At 47.3% G+C, this 25,273-nt stretch overlaps 1 protein-coding gene across 1 annotated transcript in view; it reads right to left on the bottom strand.

The window, feature by feature from the left end:
• Positions 1-25,273, bottom strand: part of LOC146191472 (dachshund homolog 1-like) — a 62,740-nt gene that overhangs the window by 36,754 nt on the left and 713 nt on the right. Inside the window, exon 2 of the mRNA XM_084602001.1 lies at positions 9,845-9,877. Within this exon, the coding sequence (XP_084458127.1) occupies positions 9,845-9,877 (33 nt within the window). The remainder of the gene's footprint in view (positions 1-9,844; positions 9,878-25,273) is intronic.

The raw sequence follows: 25,273 nt of genomic DNA, 5'->3' as shown, positions 1-25,273 counted from the left end.
GTAGACACAGCGAACGCTGACTCCGGGTTCCAGCGTTCGTTTCCCAGCGAAGGACCACGAAATGTAAGCGCAGGTCCTGAAGTAATTTCTGCCCCTGTGTTGGCTCCGCGGTGTGCATGTCATGGGAGGAAGAAGGTTCGGAAACTGTATAGAGAATCCGCTAAGGCGGTTCAAGTACCGCTCAGTGGTTGAGGGGGCCCACTGGTCTGTGCCGTCGGTTGCACTGAGAGCGAACCTAAAACGAGCCGACCGTGACGTTAGTGCATTTGTGGCGCGTGACCATTCAGTCTTATACCATGCACGCGCTTTGACAGGTCGCTCAGTCTCGACGTTGTTCAACAGCGCCATGGTTTAACGCTATGTGACAGACACGCGTCGAACGAGGACGACTCGTCGCGGCCATGGAAAATGTGCCCCCCAGCGGCGCCGTCTCCCGAAATTGGACGAGAGAAAGAATTAGACGCACATGAGGGAGACGGAAATATTCAGAAACGCCATCATGTCCACACCCCGGCCAAGCAGCGGCGCGGCGTATCTGATTGCTTCGGCAGCCCATGCGCCGATACATATATGAAAGCGAATGGAGCCCCGCTCTGTCCTCTCCTTCTGCTATTATATTTGGCTTTATTTTTTTATTGTTTATCCCTGGCAAACACACTCGCGCTAGCCATCTGTCCGTTAACGGAGCTGTCGTCAAAAGTGGCCTCAAACGCCGTCATTCAACGCCCGGGCGTCACGCTGAACCACGTCCCGCAAAAGCGGAGATCAAATATATGCGGAGAGAACGAGTCGCCGCGGTACACTCAGATAAGAGAACAAAAAGAATTTCCCCTGGCATTTGCTGCGCGGCCAAACTGCGCCTTTTTTGTCCGATCGTATACGTATATATATACACACGGCTGTCTGAGGGGCGGGCCCCGCCTATAAACGTTCGAGGTTGCGAATAGGACGCCGGGTGAGAGTACAGAATGTTCGCGTTTACCTTTTTTTTTTTTTTTCTTTTCATACACATACATGCATAGCTCAAAGCGTGTTCGCACCGAGTCACTGGCCAGATCTAATTCGACAGCCGAACCTGGAAACCCCGAACGCGACATGCAGGGTCCCGCGGGAAATGATTGACATCTGGAGGTCGTTCTCTATCGCCCCGTTCCTTTCGCCCTGTCTCTTGAAGCAATAATATCGACGCCTCCATAGTTAGTTTGTCGACAACTTCTCCTTTTTTTTCGGAACCGCTTTCCACACCACCCGTGCAACAGGATGCTTTGCCGGGCAGGGATCGTCTCTCGGATCAACAGCTGCTTATGTGCGATGTGCTGGAAATGGGGATTAATCCCGTTGCACTTGACCGGAGATCATTTGTGCTTAGGTGCACTTATCACGGGTTTGTGCCACAAACAAACAAAGAAAAACGAGTGAAGAGAATAAAATAAAGAAAACGATGTATAAAATGCACAGCAAATGCAAGTAAAAAAGAATTTTAAAATATTCCCGGAGAGCCGAGAATGCTCTGGAAAATTTATAAACCGAAAGGATTCGCCACAAGCTATGTGCACTAAATTGGAAAATGCCGCTATGGATTCGACAACTTGCACTCCCCAGTGGGATACATTCAGTGAGAAGGCTGTGAGCAGAAAACGAATCTCTAAGCTCTTTGCGTCCTAGCCGATTTTACTATCCGTTTATACGATCAGTGTATATACAGTCAGTATATGGACCGGACTTAGTTGGTTTTACATAGTCTCTTGCCGCATTTCAGACCATACATTTTCCGCTTTATGCGGAGTGTTAATTGGTTGTCTCGTTTCGCCTTTTTTTTACAGTTTTGGATCATGGTGATGAATAAAGCATGTATGGCGCTTATCCTGACTGTATAGTCAATTGCCAGCCTGCCATTTCCGCTGTGGCGTGCCTGGCTGGTGTCACTTCAATAAGACGAACAGATGTATACCTTGGCTGCGGCGTGCGTGGCCACTTATTTGCCCACTGCTAAGTGTCTCGTCACTCTGAAAGCAGAGTATCTGCACAAATGGAGCAGGCATATATGGTCTATTACGGATCACATGCTCGTTCAGAAGCTGTTTTACAAACAAGCAAGTAATTAACTATATATACTGCCCACTGAGAAAATTTTCTTTCAAGCACCCTGCAACTGACTATAGCACTCCGTAGACCGCTGGCGCTGCATGGTTATACACAAACACAACCTACACAAAAGAGATTAAAGTAAGACGTTACACCGATGATGCGCTCGCTACCAACTATGCAGCGCCAGAGTATATACGGAGTCGCCTAGCCAACTAGCCCGCTCGATTGTACTACTGGTCTAACACATTTCGGGCTAATTGGTCGTCCTTGGAAAGCGTGCGCAACGAACGAAGGAATGGGGAGACGAAACGGGACCTATAGATATGTCTAGTTTTTCTTTTCTTCGTGTGTTGTGTTTTTGCGCTGTTTTCCTTCCTACCTCGCAATTTTGCCGGAACTTAGGAATATCTGCGAGAGTGTCTGAAGCCTTTCCATACACAATCCGGAAGCCCCATCAAAGAGTTCGGTCCGATGTGCCCTATATATGCCGGCGGCTGTTTGGTGCAAAAGCACAAGTTTATCTTTCGTTTATACAGATCAGCATCGAGTTTGCCTCTCTTGAATATTTCCTCACGCATTTTGACACTTTCGAGGCACTCAAGAGAGGCTATAGGGCAGTAAACGCGGATGCAGTAGCGCTTCCGATCGATGCCGCTTTACGAAGGGCCTGGAGACCTAGTTTCGCCATCTGGCGCTGAGACGAGCAAACACTCTGGAAGATGAGCAGCGCCGACGCGCAAGGGCACGGTTCCTGCACGACCGAGGAATGGCGCTGTTCTTTCTATCTACGAGACGGGAAGGCTGAAGTGCATATGACGAATGAAAGAAGAAATAACACTTACACCGCGCGCGACAAGATTCGAAGCAAAAGCATCGAAACGAGCGAGGATACGAAGCTGGAAAGAAAGAGAGAAAGGAAGAAGCACCCTCGAAAGGGACGCGTGAACAATGTGAACCAGGAGGTCTGTTTTGGGGGAACGGATGAGGATACATTTTTCGGGATAGTTAAAAAAAAAAAAAAAAAAAAGTTTGAGTGACCGTTTGTGAAGAGGGAGGAATGAAAGAAGAGATAGATAGTTGGAGTGCACGGTGGCGGGCGCTCTAGTTATGCGTTATGTGGGAGATCGGCTTTCGCTTTCCAAGCGATGGGTTGGAGGGATCGGGTATCGTGACGGAAGCGAGAGAGAGGGGAAAGGAATTAAAAAATAGAAGAGAAGGAGGACTTGTTTGTAGTTAGGGGCGGTATATTTATGGTACAGCGCACGCGATATGATTTCGCCGCGCCCGGTAGCATGCTCCCCATTTTCTATTCCGATAGCGGAGGGGACGAACATGACGTGAGCGCGCCGCGCTGCCCCCATTATAAATCGCGGCGCAGAGCCGGATGTAAGGACAGTTGGCGACCATCTAATGGATGGCGATGGAAAAGACGAACGTATACGAAAATGCATCACCATGGTGGCTGCTCAAAGAAAAGAGAGCGTCACGCGCGCATCAGGCTCCGCGGTCAACAACTCGACGGTCGCGCTTGTTGTAAAAATCGCCGTATTTCGGGCTTCCACGTCGAAGAAAGTGAGTTCTGTCTGGCGACGGATAACAGCGACTGTTCCTATTCAAGTTCGGAGCGATATGCCATCCCTGAATTCTGTTCTTTCTCTCTCTATCTCTCTCATCGGCTGTGCGGTGTGTCGCTTGAGCAGATGTATATAATTTGTGTCACAGCATTGACGCTGCTACATGCACTGCTGACGCGCATGCCCATTATCTATTTTTTACCTGCATCTTGTTCTCATTTTTTCACGTCACTCTTTCCATAGGCATCGTTCCTTGTCGAAAAATTTGAGCTTTTAAGAATTTATCGCTTTTATCCCGTCCTTACACCCCCCCGGACGTTGCCTGGGCTAATATAGCTTACCTCGAGACTACTTTATGTGTATGCACCTTTCAAATAATTAAAGTTTAGTTGCAAGTCAGAGCATCTGTTGTTAATTCCTCGCGTTGCCCTGTTTTTGCACTGTTACCCTGTTTCCATTTTTAGAAGCATGTACGGGAAGGTCGACTCTGGGTAGATGAGCCTACCGGTTTATTTTAGCCCATCGCGGTTCGCCTAAACATAAGACGTAAGCAGCAGTCCGATCGGAGTCTCACTTTCGCTTTCTATGTTTGCATTCAGCGATTATAAATGATATGTAATATGATTACGCACTCCAACCGCACGTCAGAAAGTTATGCGCACCACAACGCGTCACTCGCTATGTGGCTATATAACACGCCGAACCAACTGTATATTTTCATATACGTTGCGTGCACAAGTGGCGCGCAGAGGGCCATGGTTTCGAACCTCAATGCCGACCAATCGATTCTATTTAATCGTCTCCATTCTGCGTCGTCATCTTCGCGGCCGGATTCCATCAAGTGTTGAGAACGCCAACTATATCAACGCCGGACAGATTTTCCCGTAATGACAGTTATAATGCTTTCACATTAAAACAGCGTCGCGGTGGCTCAGTGGCTTTGGCGTTCGGCGGCTAGTCCGTAGTGCGGATCACGGATTCGGTTCCGACCGTGACGGTCGCACTTCGATGGAGGCGAAATTGAAAAGCGTCCTTGTGCTCAGCACACGTTAGAAAATCCAGGGAGTGGAAATTGATCCGGAGCCATCCACTACATGTTGACCTCATGAATAGCCTGAGTCGCTTCGGCGCGTCAAAATACCTGAAAGCCCCGAGATCGACTAAAAGCTACGTGTCGTTATCGATTTGGCTGCGGTTGGAAATTGGAGTTCATTCCAACATTTGGTGTATAATAGAGGTTGTTCTTCCTTAACAGTACCTTCTTTTTCCTCTACTTCTTTCTGGCTATTATCAACTGAACCGAATTCACCGCAGCACAAGTATTTCAGCGAGTTCCTGTTTCTGCGCTCCACATAATATATATTATACATTTACTTATCTATCTCCTGTCTATGTCCTGTCTACATTCCATTTGGTTGGTTGGTTTGGTTTGTGGGGTTTTAACGTCCCAAAGCGACTCAGGCTATGAGAGACGCCGTAGTGGAGAACTCCGGAAATTTCGACCACCTGGGGTTCTTTAACGTGCACTGACATCGCACCGCACATGGACGCCACTCCGTTTCGCCTCCATCGAAACGGAGCCGCCGAGGCCGGGATGTCTACATTCTATTTGTGTTTTCCGACCTTATGTATACTGTCTTGTGTCCCGTTTCTTATTTCGGTTCAATTCGTGGTTACACTCTAAAACCACGCGGATTATTTCTGCGTATGAACGTTACTATCATATTACTTTTCATCATTGATGCACTAGCCTCATCCCCCCCTCCCCCCCCCCCCTCATTTTTTTTTTCTAGCACGCCTTCGTTCAGAAGCAAAGCAAGTTACATATCTGATATATTCCTCAAGGTTTGCAGTTCAGTAAACAGGAAAAGGATGCTCAGGCGAAGTAGGGAAGAAAGCGAAACAGCACTCACAAGTATGCGACAAAAGTTAGTCCTCGCTGTCGGTTTAATCGATTCGTAGACTATTATAGAGTGCAAACCCCGTACTGGGCTTGCGTACCTACTCATCACTTTGTCGTCTACAGCTGTGTGTCAAACGTTCAAATAACATGCTTCCACAACTCCATGCCTATCGTATACGAATGTACCGTAGCTTATTCTCAAACATGTCTTCTCCAAGCGCTAAAATTCCGAGTATATATATAAGGACGCACGCCATGACGAAAATTCTGCGCCAGGGCTCGTGCATACCATGAAGTTTCTGAGTCCCAAAAGAACGCACCATCTCTCACAATACATTCTCTTTGTGCTCCCAAGAGCAAGAACTGAAGGCGCCTGAGTGTTCTCTCGGCCATCAGCGGACGAGAGAGAGAGAGACGAAAAGGAGACAACGAAAGGACGCAACGCGGGCATTCATCTGGGACCACAGCCTGCGACACCGAAGAAAGTGGGCGAGCCTCTCGAGATGCATCACAGGGGCCCCAGCGGCTCTCACTCGGGCGCGCATGCATGCGAAACACGCCATTCCGTTCCCGAGGCGGCACTCCCTATAGAATGCCTACCCCAGGCCATGAGAAACGCGACCAGCGAGCGAACGGCGTAGGCAAGGTAGATGCGCTGTGCCCCCCCCCCCTTCTCAGGAAGCATCAGCAGAAGCAATGGCAGAAGCTCGGAGAGAACTCGATAAAGCACGGATGCGCTCGGAGACGAAGGGGGAAAAGTAGGAGGATATGGTTAGGGCCAGAGTCCCCTACAAGACGACGGCGCGTGCGGCCTGCACTGAGGGGGAAGTGGAAAGAGGTAGGAGACGGAGCGACGAGGAGGTCTATAGTGAAAAGCGCCGAGTCTTCGGGCCCGGGGCCCATTTTTCCGTCCCGGAGGTCCGGATAGGAAGGGGGAGAGAGCTAGAAGGAACGGAGCCCGAACCGCGAGGTCCGCGGATGGAGCGCGTGGGAGGAACCGAGTTTCACTTTTGTTTCTTCTTTTTCCTGCGCGAAGAAAGCACGCCTCTCTTCGTCGTCGCCGAGTCGTCGCCATGTGCGCGTTGCTGCTTTCGTCTGTCTCTGCGTCGTCGTTCGCGCAGGTGCCGTCGACCGCGGAGGCGGACCGGCGCCGCTTGTCGTTCTCGGTCGGCGGCACCACGCCTACCGGCGGCGCCGGCGCAGTGAGCAGAGCCACATTTCGATTCGGACTTCCCGCAGTGGGACGGCCTCCGCGCGGCGGAGGGGAGCCGTCCGTTCCTTGGGCGGCGAACCCGCCTCCGCCGCCGTCAGCGGGTGCGGAAACGGAGACGTCGTCGTCATCGCAAATGCAGCAGCTCTCGCCCCCCTCTCTGCCCCCTTCTCCCGATCTCTCCTCAGTTACGCATTTCTCATCCTTCTCGCTTTCCATCTTCCGTTGCTCGGGTCCGCTACGAACCAACTATGCCGCCAGATGGCAGTGGAAGTCCGTCGCAGTCGCTAAAAGGACGGACAACCGAAAGTGGACTCTGGATTCGACTCCCGGAAATGGGATTACTAACGGGTTGAGGTGAAACCACTCATAAGCTCTCACGGTTAAGTGATAGCGCATCCGAGGTTCAACGATGGTACTTCGGGTGTTACGCCAGCACCTTCGAAAACGTACGGGGCAACTGAAACGCGAGATTGAAAGCTTGAACGTTTCTTCCACTGGTGAGTAAAGCGGGAGGGATTCGTTATATCTGACAAAATGTGGGCATTTCTGGTGAGTAAAGCGGGAGGGATTCGTTATATCTGACAAAATGTGGGCATTTCACTTTCCAGCGGACCATCAACGGCGCTTGGTAGAAAAATTTATCCCTATTTGCTGTCCGTGTTTCAATTCTCGGTGCCACCTCCATCCAAACACGGCTCGTAGGAAATGAGCCTAACAGCAGAAAGCAGGAGGTATACAGATAAGTGAGCAAAGCCGCGTAAAGTGGTGCTCGATGGGTGGAACATTTTGTTGTTGTGGTTTTTGGCCAGTAGTTGCTAGTGTTTATTAACATTATCTGTAATTTAGCGCCATACACCAGGAACTAAGAAAACGAAAGAACTGCAAGGTTGATGCACCGACGCCGATTTCTACGACTCAGCGCCTCTCCTATTTCATCCCTGACCTTTTGTCGGTGGGTCGTTCAACTGCGAAGAGAGCAAGCTGAAATCAGAATCAGTTCTTGCGCCTTATGTGATTCCGGCACTCTGGGCTCACAACTTGTGCAAACCGTATATGCATCAGGCATGACTTTGCAATAAATGTTATAACAGTTTGCATGTCTGTTTTTTTTTTCTTCTGCATATTCATAGTGTCTAAATAATACGATTTAATTCCGCAAATCGTACCGTGGCCATTTTGTAACTAATACGCCACGCTTGACACATTTCCGGCAACATCACAAAGGTGGCTGTGTAATTAGTGTTTCCGTAAACGTGTAAATTGAAACTGGCTAGTACATTTCCGGCAAGAAAAGAGTCAACCTCACCACAACGCGTCGTAGGAAGACTGTGTCAGCAACTCCTGGTGCGACAACCCTCTGCTACATATGCTGAGGCAAGAGACTGAACTCACCGTATAGTATTCGAATCGCAGCCTTCTCCGGTTCCCATTCTGAAACTATATATCTCGAAGACATGATTCTCTTGCATCTTATATGTCCCCGAAGGAATGATTTCCTTTTCTTTGTTTTCCCTGCGAGTTTGACAATTGCAGCGGACTTGGCGATGAAGTAAAGGCGAAGCGACCTGGCGTGCCATTTTGCCTCAACGCGACGTGACATGACGTGCTTCGTGAAAACGTGACCCAGCGAGAACCATTCACGTACGCTTCCTTTTCGTGAACCACAAATACTGACATTCACGTTTCCTCCTCATTGCCCTTGGCCTCAGGCATCCGTGCTCACACGGGTACTACAGCCGATGCTACACTGAACCGCCAACAGATGGCGCTTCCTTCGCCTTCCCTCCGGGCTGAAAGCCATTAAAGCCATCTCGGGGCGGACGAGAGCGCAATTTTCACTGATCCCAGTTAGAAGAGTCTCGAAAGGTGAAGCGCACCGGGAGGGAGAGAGGGTGGCGTAGAGAGACGCGAGCGCTTGACTCAGAACCTCCCCCCCCCTCTATTTCCCCCCCATTTTCTCCCCTTCCTCTTCTAACTTCCGCGCAGGCTCATCCCAAAGGGCCGCCGTGGTATTCGATTTGTCGTCGTCCCGTTGTTTCGGTGTCAGTGCCAACTACGCCAGAGGTAGCAGTGATGCGCCGCCCCGATCCATTGTCTGCAAGCCGAGACCAAGGGACTTCGCGAGCGATACTATGCTCACCCCGAGTGATCCACGTTGCGCCACGAGTTTAGAGTCCTATATACGCGAACTCGGCATGGCTGCAGGGTGGGAGGACCTGCACGCAAGGGGCACGAATACGTGCGCGCACGTGCAGCGCCCAGTCGGCACCGGAACGGCGAAACTAGATTGAGTGGGCCCGCGTGAAATTGGATCGCATTTCCAGTTTCCCCTTTCGCCTTCCTTTGTCTGTGCTGCCCGCCATTCACTGGTCTCCGAAAAGGAAACCTGCGCTGGAGAGTGGAAGAGCTCTCTCAACCGAGGGATGGCGGAGTGCATTTCCTTTCTTCGCTATGCGTCTCCTCTCTTGTATTAAAGTGATGCGCGTTTGTGTGCGCGCCGCCCCGTGGTTATATACGGCCTGTGCGTAAGTATGCGTTTATGGAGGTTCACTATACTCAGATTTCAAACGTGAGTACGCGAAGGAGTGCCACTTGCACTCCGTTTTAAAGCGGATGCGTTTGCGTGTATGAACATGTGACTCCTGCGTAGTGTCGTATGTCTTTAAAGGATGCGGATGGTCTTGGATTCGTATGGGGACCATTTCACATACAAGGAGGCCGCATGCGGTGCGTGAAGGGCTTGCTCTATAGTTGGAAGCTTAACAAGGGCCTGCTGTTTTCTTTGTTTACTCAGACTCCGTCGCAGCCTTGGATTTCACTTTTTTTTCCCCCCATTTCATTTCTTGATTGTTTCTGAAGGCAATAGTAAAAACTGACGTGCTGCGTTTAAGGTTAGAGAAACGCGAGGTGCATTCCTTGTGCCCCGCCTGAATGGCTGTAAACCCATGCATTTGTATGGCATGCAATGCAATAACTATACTGCACATAACAAACTCGAATGAAAATAACAAGGGAGAACACCTACAGGACACAGGAAAGACCGCATAGGAAAGCGTGTTTGCTTACAGTGATGCTCTTCGTCCTTCCGCCGTCTGTTGTCTGCAAAGACAAAATATAGTGAATACTTTTAGCCTCACGTCAATGGCTTCAGCGAAGGGCTGGGATTGAAGGAATAAAGTGTAGCATAAATGGGACAAGTGAATAGGACGAACTTTCCAAGTTGCGACTGTCCACAGGTTTTAGTAAATATTGTTAGCGGTGGGGTCCGGCTATATGTAAAATAAAAGGAAAGAAAGTAGAAGTAGTGGAACCAGTTTATATGTTGTTATTTTTTTTCGTAGCAAGCCATGGCATTTAAGCGCAACGAGCCCACCGTGGAAAAAACAGCACAGGGTTATGCACAGGCATGCTAACCGAGCTAAACCACGTGCTTAGGTTAGAACAAATCAATTCTACAGTCGATTGGGCGACATGCATATATAGTTCGCAGTGCGCGCTCCTCAAAGCCTGATACGACGCGTGGCACGCTCACCAAGGCTTTAATTCGGACAGCGTGCATGCAATCAATAGATACAAAACCGCACCTGAACTGCAAATTCACAGATTCCTTCCAGACAACGGTATTTTCAAATCGCTGGAATTAGGAAGCAAAAGCAGTATACTGAATGATATTCTACTGAAATACAGGTGTCTCCATCTTTGTTTGTGCACACAGCTATATACGAAGCTTATTTGAAGACGGCAAAATAGAAGTCGGTTGAAAGAACTGCAGATGCAACATGCTTTAGACCGAGCTTTGCGTGACACGAATATTGGCATCTAAGCCTCACATCCGCGCTTCGTTCGGCTGTATAAGATCGCATACGTGAGTCACGCAAGTGTACGTCAATGGCGGTGATTCGATACTCCTCGCTCTCTACACACACGACGAAAGCACCGCCGTAAGTTGATAGTTTGTGTATACGTCTCACGGTGTGCGCTCTTCGCAAGCCCCTCAACCACAACACCAAAAGTTAACGCACTTGCAGTACATCCTCCTCCGTCGACCGTCGAGTATATATATGTATATACCTGCAGGAAGTTCGGCGAGTGCTGTCTTCGTGATCTGTGTATAAACAGGCCCTTCGGTCGCAACGACATACTCTTATAGCTATAATTATATAGCGGGGCACCCATCGCGCTGCTTGTGCGCACTTGGAATCCCCGGTGGTTTCAGACGAGGACCTGAGCGTGTTAATGCGTTATTGGCGGCAGTAAAAGGAGAGCGCCTGAATATCGACTGCATGCCTTTTTGCATCGATCGCAGCAAGTTTGCGAAGTACGTGAGGCTAAGGTAATGGACGCCTTCCGAGTACCTATAAAGCCCCTTAATGAGTTCGAAAAGGATTTGAAAAGTGGATCAGCGTTACAAAGGCCGAAGCTGATATATATATATATATATATATATATATATATATATATATATATATATATATATATATATATATATATATATATATATATATATATATATATATATATATATATATATATATATATATATATATATATGCTGCCAGCAGAGCTAGCACTGAGCCAGATATGTTTGCATATGTAGAGAGAGGAAGGACAATCCAGGCAAGATCAGTTGGTTTTATTTCAAAAGGGGTAATATATACTTATTTAATGAGATAGCTGTATGCTGTCTTTTTTTTTTTTCTTTAGTGAGGAGAAGAGGTAAAGATGAAGGGAAGCGAGGTAAGTTCTAACTAATAAATCTTCTACAAAAGGACAAAGAAGTGGCTAATCTATATTCTTGCAATTATTGTTTCTTTAGGATGCCTCGGTCATTTAATGACTTAGCTTCTGCACCTCCCCTCAGTTCGCCCCATATATCTGCTCGCCTTCTGTTTTGTTTTCTTTTTCCATAAATTATTGCTTGTGCTGACTCTGATGTCTACTAATTCACTAATTCGTCGCACGACTTGTTTGATACAAGCTGTCTATAAATGCCGGTGAACAAATTGATGCTATCGAAGAAAGCTACATAAACCCTGTCGTAAGCTACTCAAGCGCGCAGCCTATACTCATGCTTTTCAATACAAAAACCATGATTTCCCTTTGTTGACCACAGACGATGACGTATTTTGTACATGTAATTATTGTTCAACGAAGGAGCCCCACATATATATAGAATAGCCATTTCAAGCATTCTCACGGGTTGCTTTGTATATTCGAACGCGTAGTGTTTTTTAACGAGCACCCAAAATCAAACGTGCGTACGCCGACGTTCTGGGATTTCGCATTCATCCATGATCGGAGAAGTATATAAGGACCAAACCACCGTGGGCCAAACACGCGACCTTCCAGTACAGTATACAGGAAAACGTTAGGCCGCTTACAAACCATGACGGCGGTATGTTAAAGAGAAGGCTCGTTCGCGACCACCTAATGGTTGGCATAATGTGGGATGCTGGAAGAAACGATCCTTTCGTCGAAGACACGTATGTATAGCTATATATTCCGGACGCGAGCACTCAAGAGCACTGCAGTTCCATGCTGGATGGTACTCAGCAATTCCAGATTGCGCGCATTTCCCACGGAGGAAGCAATCTTTTCGCTTGCTGCGCCGTACGGAGCAATAAACAAGCAGCTTGGGCGGCGCGGGACAATTTGGACGGCGGCAGGATGCTGCCATCTACTCTTCTACGAAGGCCGCGCCATGGACTGGCCGCCGTTGCATGTCCAACAACGTGCGCCGCAGCGACGGAACAGATTCGGAGGATAGAGAGCGGGAGTGTGGGGGGAGGGGGGAGAGACTGGGCAGAAATATTGCGTGCCCCAAGCCGACGATTATTATCATCCGTCGCGGGGAATGATTACACATCCCCTGTGCGAGGGGAAGGAGGTGAACGCTGTGTCCGATTCGCGCCGTGTCTCACTGGGCCTGGTTCGCCCTCGCCGGGCAGTCTTGAAGTCGGTAGCAGGTGCCGATTCAGGGAAGCTGGTTGCGTGCGTCACTGCTGCCAGTCGGAGAACTCGCGCGCGCCAGGTGCGAGAAATTCGTACTGCCAGAAAAAACTAACCGGAATGGTTCGGCGCTTGCCACCTCACAACAGACGCAAGAAAGGTTACAATAAATTGTTTTGAAAATGTACGTCACTATGTAGCGCGCGTTTAATCCTCCTTTTATTCTGTTTGCGCAAGGCTATTTGATTAACCTAACTTTTAGAGAGATACCTTGCGTGACTGAAGGGTAGGTATACCGTAACAACTTTAAACGAGTTTTCCTTGTTCCAGGGACGGTGTACAATCTTGGCCAGAAGCATTTCAGCAACATCGCTATAGCTTTCGAGGACCATACGGTACCCATGGCAAAATAGTCAGAAAGGTGAACACGAGGGTTCTCCTAACCCTTCAGAGATTAAAGCTTTACAGATGCCACGAGCTCCGCACTAAAGCTGAATACCATCTACTGTGAAGATGGGCTTGGTATTCAACAACTGCAGCACCTTAAAAATAAAATAGACATTACGAACTAGCTCGATCATTCTCAGAGCACTACCTGTCTCTCTACCTCCTCGTTACTCCACGTTAGCGTCCCTTTTAAGGGTCTCACGGGATCCAGATATGCGCTATCTGGAGAAAATCCATAAAGATGCTCATCGGAATTGCATTCTCACAGGCAGGTTAGAAATGGAAAAAAAAAAATGGCTACACAGTATGATAGAGCACTGAACAACGGTGTAGGGAGAACCTCAGTTAGCAAGCCGAGCCAACATTTCGACAATTGGACTCGCCTTCGTCTGAACCCAGACTATGACAAGTCTCTTTGTCAAAACATTGGCTCGGCTTGCGAACTGAAGCTCTCCCTCAACCCTTGTCCAGTTATCTTTAATATTCTTACAGACAGATATATATTGTGCGCGGAAGCTTTCAACTATAATATACACACCACAACGACGGTTGCGCCGTTTACGATGGCAGAAGTTACCTTTACAAATATATCATAAAAAAAAAAAGATACAGGGCGATGCGCTCAGAGGCGTGAATGAGAGCAGTGGTAGCGTATACGTGTTGTCATATCTAGATCATGTTCGCGTATGAAGTGTCTTATCTTTAAATCTACATGCAGTGCTTTCAACAACAAGCCCGATGACTTATAAGTCTAAGCGTCAGATGCGCGGGAATGTTTCGCTGCAACGCAGACCTGCATATAGATTCTGTGGACTATACTCGTCCACGTAAGGCACTTCAATCATGCAAGCTCATTTCAATCACGCAACTATTATTGATCCCATTGTGGACATAACAGGCACTGACATCAGTAAATAGAAGCAGCTTCGATTTCGTGAAACATGCCGTATTACGAAATTAATAAAACAAACAATATCTGTCAGCAAAGAACCAGACCGCTCCTTCTCGCTCCCAACCTACCCCGTATGTCCAATTTTATTTAGACAAAAGCGCAAATGGGGCTTGAAAACAATATCGTTCTCAGTTTATTTTTGTCTACACTACAGCACGGACTCGAGACAACCCACACCTGCTCTGCAGGCTCACGAAAGAAATGTTAATCACCCTGCTCATAGCCCGCATTTGCGTATACATCCTCAAAAACAGCGAGCAGTTACAGTTCAGTCAGCTTAAGCAGTCTGCATTTGTCTTCTCGAGGAACATGAAAAGCTCTCATCAGGTCCTGAACTATAAGAACTGTTGTTTAGAAACCTGGTACTAGTTCCTTAACTATAAAACACAAACGTATTTTGCTTAGGACGCGAAATGAACAAAATAGAAATCCAAGGCTTCCAAACATTCGCCTCTGGACATGTATGCGGATGCAAGAGGCACATAGAGACAAAGTGATGGAAGGCCACAAATGTACGATGCCATTCTGCTTCACAAAAACGTGTTCTTTAACGGCATAAGTGCGGAACAAAGTCAAGCAAAAATTATAACTCTACTCGCGAAGAAATTTCTTTTTGTTAAATTCCTATATGGGGCTTAAAAAGAAAAACGGCAGACTGTTGAAGCATTCCTGAACAAGCACACTCTGCACGTGCAGTGAGAGCCACGACATTTTCTTTGTGATAGGTTGTTGGCATGCACGTGGCCCGTCAGCCACTTTGCATTGCATGTAGTGTATTGAAAATTGTGAAAACTCCAAATATATAACAGACATAAGTCAATACTGGCTTCGCCAGGTAAATCGACCTTAAGCGTGCATATATTATGGCGTACGAACTTACGCTACGCAAACTATATGCATATTTTCTAACGCTATAGAGCACCTGCGCGAAGAAGAACATTGTGATGAAAGAGTGTACGCTTATACACCAGTGTATTTCATTAAGGCTGCCTGTAAAGAACCGCCATATTGCGCAGTTTCGGAGAAGTCAATTCGACATCGTGCCCTGCAGAAGCGATCACAGTGCGTGGATCGCACATTCGTGGAAGCGATGCGTTTACGCAATGAATTCGTAAATTAGAGCAAGGCCACGTTTTTCGTAATCGTCCAGCGGGGAGGTCCCCACGCCCAAAGCGACGGATTTCACAACGAATATGTATCTTATATATCACGCGAGCCGCTGGAGCAAGAAAGCGGTGTTTCGCATTATAATAATTATGCCGCACACAGAGACACACTGTCAGCTATAGTGGTGAGTAATGCGTGGCCATTCTAGCCTTCCTGCCATGCTTGCTCCGCTGCCCTTCTCTGTATGCTCGCAATGACGCCAGGCAACGACTGTGGAAAAGGTGTTCTTTTTTTCCGCTCCGAAGCTTGCAATCCCAGATGTATAAGTGCCGTGGAGAGGAGAAAAACGCACGTGTGAATGTATCATTTGGCGGTAGCCACTTCTGCGGACGGACAAGTAGATTGCAACATTAAAAGCGCTCAGTTTGCGCAGGTAAACGCGACTCGGTGCAACGCGAGTCTTCATTCATCACAACCCTACAATTATCCCGTATTTCCAGCTGCCAAGCACTCACTGCATGCGAGCCCCAGGGCTAGGTTGCCTGTTGCGTACACCCGAGCAGTGCGACTGATGCCAGATTATACCGCGACCACTGTTATTGTCAAGAGCTCACTAACTGCGCCGTTCTTTTTTTTTTTTTTTTTGTATTTTTCTATATTACTATAACTAACTAACCCATCTAATCTACAAACGTACGAGTGTAGCCGCTAGACAGAGCTATACCAGGCCAAACGATACGCATGGAAAACAGCCAGTGGTACGCCCGCAGGCTATGGAATGACCACATGCACTCCACTGCATGCATAGCGCGCGGTAAGCATAATGACAGATTTCCCATCCACCGCTCGGGTAGCAGCGGCAGCCAATGACACGCCATGTTTGGATTCGTACTTTTCTTCTGCCCTTACGGAAGGCCTGTTCGGGTTGTTCTGGTCCAACGGCCTCCCTTGCGAACCATGGCCCAAATGACCGGCCGCACTCAGCGATTGGTCGCCGTCACAACACACACACACACACACAACGGGCAAAACGAAGCTAGTTGGATTTCGAAAAGACCAGAGGGGGGTGGAGAGGGCTCTTCGAACAAGCGGCCGTGAGTGGAATTCTGGACGTGTCGCTGGTAGCTGCGCGACCGACGCATTACACCAGGCAGCCTGGAACACGCTGCATACGTGACCCGCAGCATTTCGAACGCAGCACGGATGCATGCACGGGACGCTTGTTTCGTGCTCTCGTGGTCGTTCGTATAATGTCGTGTTCGTTCGTTCGTAGCTCCTCGGCTGGTGCTGGGCGGCAGAGTCTCTAGCCTGCGCAGTTCGCTCTCCAGATATATGGACACGGTCATTTCGAAAGGCGCAGCAGCAGCAGCAGCAGCAGCAAAAACAGCAGTCGTTCTCTGTACATAGCTATACTCGGCCGCCACCTCGTAATGACTGCCTGCGCGAATTACACACCGCGCGCTCTCGGGTCATTTCTGTTTGCTACTGCGCGCGCTGCAGCCTGCGCCTCCCTTCTCCCCGCCGCAGTCATACTCACTGCCTGCCCATAAACAACAACGAAACAAAAGCCGTCGGAAGGCGAGGCTGTCGGCCATGGGGAGAGAAGGCAGCTGGACGGCCTGGGAGCAATTTACCAATTTGCTAGAGTCGCAGTCGTCGTTTCACCTGGACGGGTTGTGTCTGTGTGCGCGCGCGAGCGCGTGCGGAGGAAGGAAAGAGAGAGAAATGGCAAGGGGGGAGTAGACAGACAGAATTGCAGGCCGGCTCTGTTTCGATTGCACCGGGCCGCCGCTTACGAGTGTTTCTGGGTGTGGCGGTTCCACACCCCGGGCGACTGGACTGCGAATGCTTTAGCTTCTGGCGGGCGTTACACGTACGCTGTGCAGTTGTACGACGTAGTACGTGCCTCCGTATGGGCGGCATGCGTAAGTTACCGCCGAGTGTCGGCCAATGGTTCGGCGAGCAGGGCGGGATGTATTATCTCGCGTGGCCAAAGGCTACACGCTTTCTCATTGGAAATGCGACATCCTATACAGATGTGAGCGCGAAACAAATGCGCACTTAAGAAGTGGCAAGAGGAAAAGAATAGAAGATGCGGTACGCGATGGAAGAGAACAACATATACGCCCATACGCTGCAAAACTGCGCGTACATAACGGAAAAGATGCGGCGAACAAGGGGGACTTCAGTCGCTTCATTTTCCACGGAGTGCAGATTGAGCAGTGTTGCACGTACAGCTAGTCAGCATCAGTAACAGCAGCTGAAATAGCAGGATGGTTACGGTGGCGACTAACCAGGCTGTAAGACTAGAACTGCAGTGGAAGGCTAAGATATTGCAAGGCGTGTGCACACACCCCAACGTTGATATCGCATACGCTGCCGGCTTGATGCCGCATAACGGATGCTGGCAAAACTCAGAATCTTATAATGCTATAATTAAACATTGTCTGTAATGTCCTTATATATATATATATATATATATATATATATATATATATATATATATATATATAAAACTAAACAGAATCAGTTCAGCGCATATAATAAAAACAAGACAAATACGAAAAAAATCCCGCAACACAGACCTTTCATTCGATTAATTACCACGTCACCTCGAAATCTATCGTGGGGCAAAAATGCCACTCACAGTGGCGTTTTTTCGTAAAGTGTCGGGGTATATATATCGCCGGGTGGGTTTATTAGGAACCGATTCTTCTTCCCTTGTGTCGCAACGGCGCTTCGGCGTGATTCAGCGCCTAGCGCAGCGCACTCAGGTGGTCTCGCGTTGCGCCATATGGGGCACGTGCGAAGGGAGACTGCACCCGGAGCGGAGCGCCTAAAAGGCTGGCGTGCTCGAACATCGTGACCGCCTCGAGGCGAACGACGCGGCTAAGCTCGAGGATGATACGGCCGCGGCTGCTGTGTACGAGGAAAGCTACCTCTCGCCGCCGCGCTCTTGATGGAAGAGGAGGAAAGGGGGGAGGGTACCGGTGAGAGCCGCCGGACAAAACGAAATTTGACCTTACCCTCACAGATGCTTGCTGCCCCACGGAAGCAGCCATGCAGCCATCTTGATTAGAAGTGATTTAGCTGGACTTTGGCGGCGTCGACCTCAGCGCTTCACCTGCTTGTTATATATATATATATATGGGATGAAGGGCAAGTGTATAAAGCCGAATTGATGGTGTATGTATAAACACACTCGTGAAGTCAAGTGAAATTGCCTGTCGATGCCCTGTTAACGTCGCTGCGACGGAACCGCAGTATGTGGTAAATGCTTCCTTGAGATTGAGACGCTGCACTATTAATCTAACGTTATCACCCGAGTTGAAAAGTTAACGGATATGTAGCTGTTGCGGCCGCTTAAATGACTTTATAGGAGACGAGGCATTTCACCCTGTCACCCACGAAGACATACAACGAGTTTCGGCACAACAAATGTGAACTTGAGCGATAAAATAAAGACTATTATTCTCTATATTCATTCGCGTGGTCCCGTAAAGGCATGATGTTATGTAAGAGTCAACAGCTTCTCCTTTGGATTCCACTCCAACGGGAAAAATGAAAGGAGCGAGGGAAGTGGGGCCCTATATGAACCACTGAACTCGTTCCTAATGTTTCAAATTAAGGTTACAATTGGCTCTTCCCAGTATAAGCGCTCAACATCTGTGTGAAATGACACCCATGGTTCACTTGCAAAAGCAGCTTCACCAACATGTCAGCGCCGGTCCCGTTCGAGGATTTGCAAGTATTCTCACATTCAAACTCTCCCCGCGCGGGAGAGTTTGAGTGAGGATCTCAGTGGCAGCGGTTCGTCCAGAAACGCTCGTGTGATACGGGCGCAACAATGCGCTTTTCGTGGCACAAGGCTGCTTGCATCACCGTCTACACACATGTGGCATGGCGTGGGGACGTCATCACGAGACGCGCATATAATGTGCATAGCGCTTAACCGAGCCACATAAAGAAGAAAGCGAGGCCGGTGGTATCGGTTGCCCGGACTCCACAGAACTGGTGGCGACAGTGTCACCACGCTATAGCGTGCTCGCAAGCATCCTTTTCTTACAGCACGTTAACGCGCATCACCAGCACGTCGCCGCGCGGTGGGTCGCGCGAGATTCTTTAACAGAGTGAAAGCAAGAATGCACTTCTTTCAGGAGAAGACGGAAGGCGAGTGGCCCGCGACCATAAAGGTGACAAGGAAAGAACACTAAAAGAACGAAGAGTGAAAAGAGTGGATGAAAAAGAGCGAGGGAAGAGATGCCAGATTGCGGCGAAACAAAAGAGCGTGTCAGTCAGGCCGGGGGTGTATGTATGCGAGTGCGTTATACACTCCGGCAGGCAGGCGTGCCGAGTACGGTTGATAGTGTGCGCTAGTCCGCGCACGACGTCGCTGGAGCGATCACTCGGCGCGAAGAAATGCGCAAGCCGCTCCCATTGTTGTTCTCACCGCGGCCGGAAAGACGCCGCGTCTTCGCTCACTCACTTTTTTTCGTTCACCCTCCCTTCTCTTTGAATCTCTTCTGTGCTTTCTAGCTGCACTATTGTGTGTGCACTCTTCGACAGCGGTGCCGCCTGGTGTCGTGTGCGGCAGCGCGCACGGTCGAGCGGCTCGGACACGAGCTGCAGGCTGCTGCGCGCTAGCTCTGTGTTGCGAAAGGGAGCGAGGCGCACGGGGAGTTTATTGGACGTCTGTCCACTCGGCGCGCGGCGACAACTCGACGACAGCGTCAATGCGTGACGCGGGGTCGGTTCATTCAGCGTGTTGTAAGCCGCGCTGCAACACGCGTGAGAATGAAAGGCGTGCGAGGTAGTAATGATAAGAGACGGCCCCGCCAGATCCGAATCTTCAAACTTGTTTCTTTATTTTGGTCGCGTTTTTTTTTTCTCTCTCTCTTCTGTGTCGCATTGTAAAAGAGGGGTAAGTAGAGCGAGTTATATAAGTAACAAAAAAGAAAGAAAGAAGTAAGAACTGAGACGCATGTTCTGGCGTCTTACGCAGGTACTACAACTTGAGTACATTAATGCGCTCCCTTGAACACCAAAAAGTGGGAGTCCATGCACGCGGGAGCTGGCACTCATGAAGAAAAAGGGCCACATTTCCTTTCTTCTTCTTCTCTCTCTCTTTTCTTATACGTGATGATAGAGTTTCACACAGGCACACTTCCCCCAAAAAACCGTTTGAGGGACGCAGTCTGTGCCTAATCATTTTTTTCTTTTTTTTTCATTGAAGCCCGACAACAGGCACTCCATTCCTGAGGGAACAGGAGAATAGTTCGTGAAAGCGAGCAAATATTATTAGTAAGTGGAACTGCGAGCGTAATTGCGCTGAATTCCACCACAGAACAAAATAAAACGTGCCTTGCTTATTACATAACGAGGAAAAGTGATCTTTAGAAGCATTAACCAAGCCTTCACCTGACCTATTAGAGGCACAATGCCGTAGTGACGTCTCAGCAGCAGCTTTTCAACAGCACTTGCACTTTCAGGTAATTCATTACCTCAGTGCTAACAAGATTAAACTGGGTCATACAACCTCGCTGCGTGCGTGCCCTCGAACCGGCTGTATATATGCGTACAAGTTATATCTTTAAGCTCTCATCAGCCGTTCACATAGTCGCAGGCAACAAAGCATCATTGTTCCTTCCAAACCAATGCTTACCAGAGCGAGAAACAAAACGTATTGTTTTCTCATCGTCTACACGTGCGCGAGGAATGTTTCGCAACCCGCGGTGTTTCGTGCGATTGTGACTGTGCACGATTCCTTGTTGGGTTTTGTTCGATGCGTTCCGCCAGCGCTATAGCTATCGCATTCATCAGTTTTCGTCCACACCAGGCATGGAAGCGACAGGGTAGGGCCAGCTATAGAGGAACAATGCGAACCGCGTTACACCATCCGCAGAACTAAAAAAAAGGAGAAAAATAAACGCGCGGCCCTCCCAGCTTCTTCATTCTCCTTTTGAGAATACTAATCTTCTCGGTCGAGTCCCGAGACACGGGGCGTCCATAAATTGGAGCATCTGGGCTACGGACGAAGTCCGGAGGCGCGAAGCTTGAGTGACGTGGTGAAGGGATGCGGCGTATACACCTGTCAAAGGCCCTTAAAGACGGTGGCGGTTTGTGCGCTGAGCTGATTGACGTTTCAGCTCACCGAGACGTGCGCTCCCGTGAGGACGAGCGATTCTCGTGCGCGTTCGTCTACGTTCTACGTAACGCAGTCTGTCCGGGATCTATATAATGGGTACACTATATATAACTAGTATGAGTTGGTATAAGTCCGAACGCGACGGGCACAGAGTATTAGTTCAACTTTGTATTGTGGACTCTTGGCATTTACAGATTGAAGCAACCGATGGCGTGCACTTGCGGCGAAATAAATTAATTTACAAAGCATGCTAGCTTCAACAAATCAGGACACAGCTGTGTTTCATAATGAGCTGTCCCCGGCATAACTAGGAAGGAAATAAAAATGCTTTGTTCATAAAAGCAACGCCTGTTATGCGTGTTGCCTATACACGCACATCATTTCATCGGCGGTAACTAACTGCTACCGTTAATTTCTTATATATTAAATTAACTATAGAGATAAATATCTTCAAATATCACATCATGAGCCACGTTTAAGGGGTGATTTATACTATTATCTATACCAGAATAGCGGTGCTCACAAAAGATTTCTCTCTGATCGCCGATGGCTTCTTTTAGATGATATCGATCCGTTCAGTGTGAAATTGTATATACATATATCGATTTCTCCTGTGCACGACGTTTCCTGCACTGTGCGTCTTCTTTTGTCTTGTTGCTCCCATTTTCTCGATCAATATGGATCACTGGTGCTAAGTATGCGTTGACTCAGATAAGTTTCTGTAAATCCAATTTTCTGGTTCGCTGACTTAAATATACACTGAACTTGCGTGAGTGCTATAACAGCGCCAACATGCATTATTTTCAGTCACACATCTTGCATATAAAACTTGCGGAGAGGGCACTAACGGTTTTCGGAATTCCTTTCTAAAACATCGTGTAAAAAAAAATTCACGAATTACTGCACATATAAATTTCTCGGTCCTGACATGATTGAAAATTGAGCAGCAGTATACATGCGAACTGTCAGGTGACTACTGACAGGTGTTTTGCGTCACACTATTAACTAATCAAGCAGAAGGTTAACATTACTTATAAATTTTCACCCTCTTAAAATACTACTCGTAAAGCGTGTGACTTTCGACAAGCCTTTCTTAATTCTTTAGCCCCAACCTCACTGCACTGCCTTACGCTTTTCAAATGTGAAAGCTTAATGTGGTCGAGAAATTTGATTTCTGATTTCCGTTGCTCTGGTTTCTCATTAACGCTCTTAATGTGCCCGTCATTCAAGCGTGCAGCAGGGTAAAGCTCGTCCGGGGTTCATTTGTTTTTTCTCTCATATTTGCTTTCTTCTTGTAGTTTTCGTGACTAATTCCCTAGAAGTGTTCTAAACGACACGTCGCGGCTTCGGAGGTCATACGCACTGCTTTGCGAGAGATCGCATATACGGAAATATGAAAGTATCTATAAGATCTGTATTTTGCACATGAGAACGCAAGAAACTGTAACATTTTTTGTATATTATTCTTCTGTCACTAAAACGTGACTGTAAATGCATAATGGACTTTATTTGCCTCTTCTACGATCATATTCGCTCAGCAATGTTATGTAGATAAATATATAGGAAACGGAAATGTTATTATGATTGAACAAAATTACAATACAGAGAGAGAGGAAAACCAAGAAGACGCAGCTTCACGAAAGCGGCTTCTATTCGAGTGGGTAAAGACACAAACAACAAGCGCACTATAGACATGCGGTTCAGTCAGATCAAAGGATGACAAGATGTAAAGGTGAGCGGGCGGAGAAAGGATAAAGTTATGAATAGCGATAGGGATGTCTTCATGTAAAGTTAAATCATTGTAAGTATAGTTTTCAGTTGTATTTTTAGGGGAAAGTCACTGGAACTATGTTGAAATATATATGGTGCTCTGAGTAGTACAAACCGTTATATTTATCAGGATGCCTGCAGTGTCCCAAAGGTATTGTTTCACAGGACATATCTCTGAGAAAATTTCCAAATTTTGAGTCAATTCTAACAATCTCACAAATGAAACAATCTCCAAAGCTACTTTTTACTTATTTCTTTTTCAAACAGATACAACTGATATGATGCATCCATATAATTTTTTGTTTTCCCTTTCAGTACGCCGAGTCAATTCTAACAATCTCACAAATGAAACAATCTCCAAAGCTACTTTTTACTTATTTCTTTTTCAAACAAATACAGCTGATATGATGCATCCATAATTTTTTTTTTTTTCCCTTTCAGAGCGGCGGACGAGGACGGACACTATAAGATAGATGTTATCACCAGTGCATTCCATTCATAAGAGTTAAGTCCGTTACACCATGCACCGCCGAGGTGCTGCAGTGGTGAATGCTAAAGAACGTTCGAAAGTGTTTCACTACAGTTTTGTTATATCCGGCAGTAGCAGTCGCTCTACCTGATGGAGCTGACTTTATGCGGGCATAAAAAGGTGCAGCCTCTGAACCTTATTTTGGTGACTAACAACATTTATCGGTAAAATACTGATAGCAAAACAGTAGACGGCTCAGAAATGTTTTGCATGCTTAAACCACAGTTGTGACGGTAGTGAAGCGTATACCGCTAAACATTAATAAAGAAATGAGTATATCGCTATCGACGCCCTATGCAGTTGCATACTAAGAAATAAAAGGATTAATGATAAATTTTAATTATAAACATGCCTATATACAATCTTATTTGTTGACATCTTAAAGTAGAGAGGAAGTTATACGGCGAGGTGACATTTGCGCATTGCCTCACACGCGATTTTACTTTTGAATAGATGTTGCAAACATTACAAACGAATTTCGCCACTTTACGAAAAAAAAAATGTAGCAAGGGTTGTTTAACTGTTGAGCAAAATATAGCCCAATTACAGGAAAGCCAGAATTAACCATCCAATATAAGCAGTTACTCTTGCAAGATGCTTAGCGTAATTGGGTAAGAATCTCTTAGCGCAATTGCTACTGTGTTATAGTTCGTGCACCTGATAGTTATAACCATACAAGAAATATATTCACGAAAGTGAATGTGGCGGAAAATAAAATGCGGTTAAAATTAATCATGTTAGCGAGGAACCACCTATATCAACGACTTCTTGCTGTCTTCCAGTAAATCTGACGTGACTTACAGGTTTGCTTTATACAGACTCGATGGCCTCTCTATCCTAAAGTGTGGCTGCGCAAATCGGTTCGGTAACTTGCAAACAAATGGTACGACAGGTGCACCATGGTATGTGTTGATATGTTTTGACAACATTGTGTTGTGTAAATATTTTTTCAGAAGGCGGAAGGATCGTAACGCGTGTTTAAATTAGAGCGCGACGCTTCGCAATAATTATGCAACGTACAACAACAAAGTAAGAGAAAAACAGAGGGGCAGTATGTAATCAGTAACATATTAGCACGAAGAAATTTAAGAAAAAAAGAAAAAGAATGTGCGCGTTTTTGGCATCTTCCCAAAAGCGTTGCAGATGATTAGCCTCTAGGTCCTCAAGGACTAGCATTTTGTAACAGACTGGAAGGTGTACACATTAAAAGAAACATTTTTATACCTCGCGTGGTACTTTGTAAAGATCCCTATCCAGGCATATTATTTCTATCTTAATTGGAAGTTTAGATCTGTGACGTCATCAGCAAGCTGTGCGAGTGACAGCCTCTGGTATCTAAAGCGGGACTGTGCAACTATATAAGCACATTTCCATTTGCCTTTGTAGCAAATCACACAACAGACGACAATTTTTCATCCTTACTGTTGCTTATATATGCATTTATCATAAAATGCTTTCAGACGCGTGGCACTGGAGCTATAACTTGAGGACTTGGAAGAAATTTCCTTATACTGGACGCCCAACATATTTAGCAACTGTACTAACTGGTATCCCTATAAAAAGCAAGCATTTAACATTACACACTGCACATTCACA

The sequence above is a fragment of the Amblyomma maculatum genome, chromosome 4 (genome assembly GCF_055883805.1).
Source record: "Amblyomma maculatum isolate TAMU_Amacu chromosome 4, ASM5588380v1, whole genome shotgun sequence".
NCBI classification, from domain to species: domain Eukaryota; kingdom Metazoa; phylum Arthropoda; class Arachnida; order Ixodida; family Ixodidae; genus Amblyomma; species Amblyomma maculatum.
This window is presented reverse-complemented; position numbering and strand designations above follow the sequence as displayed.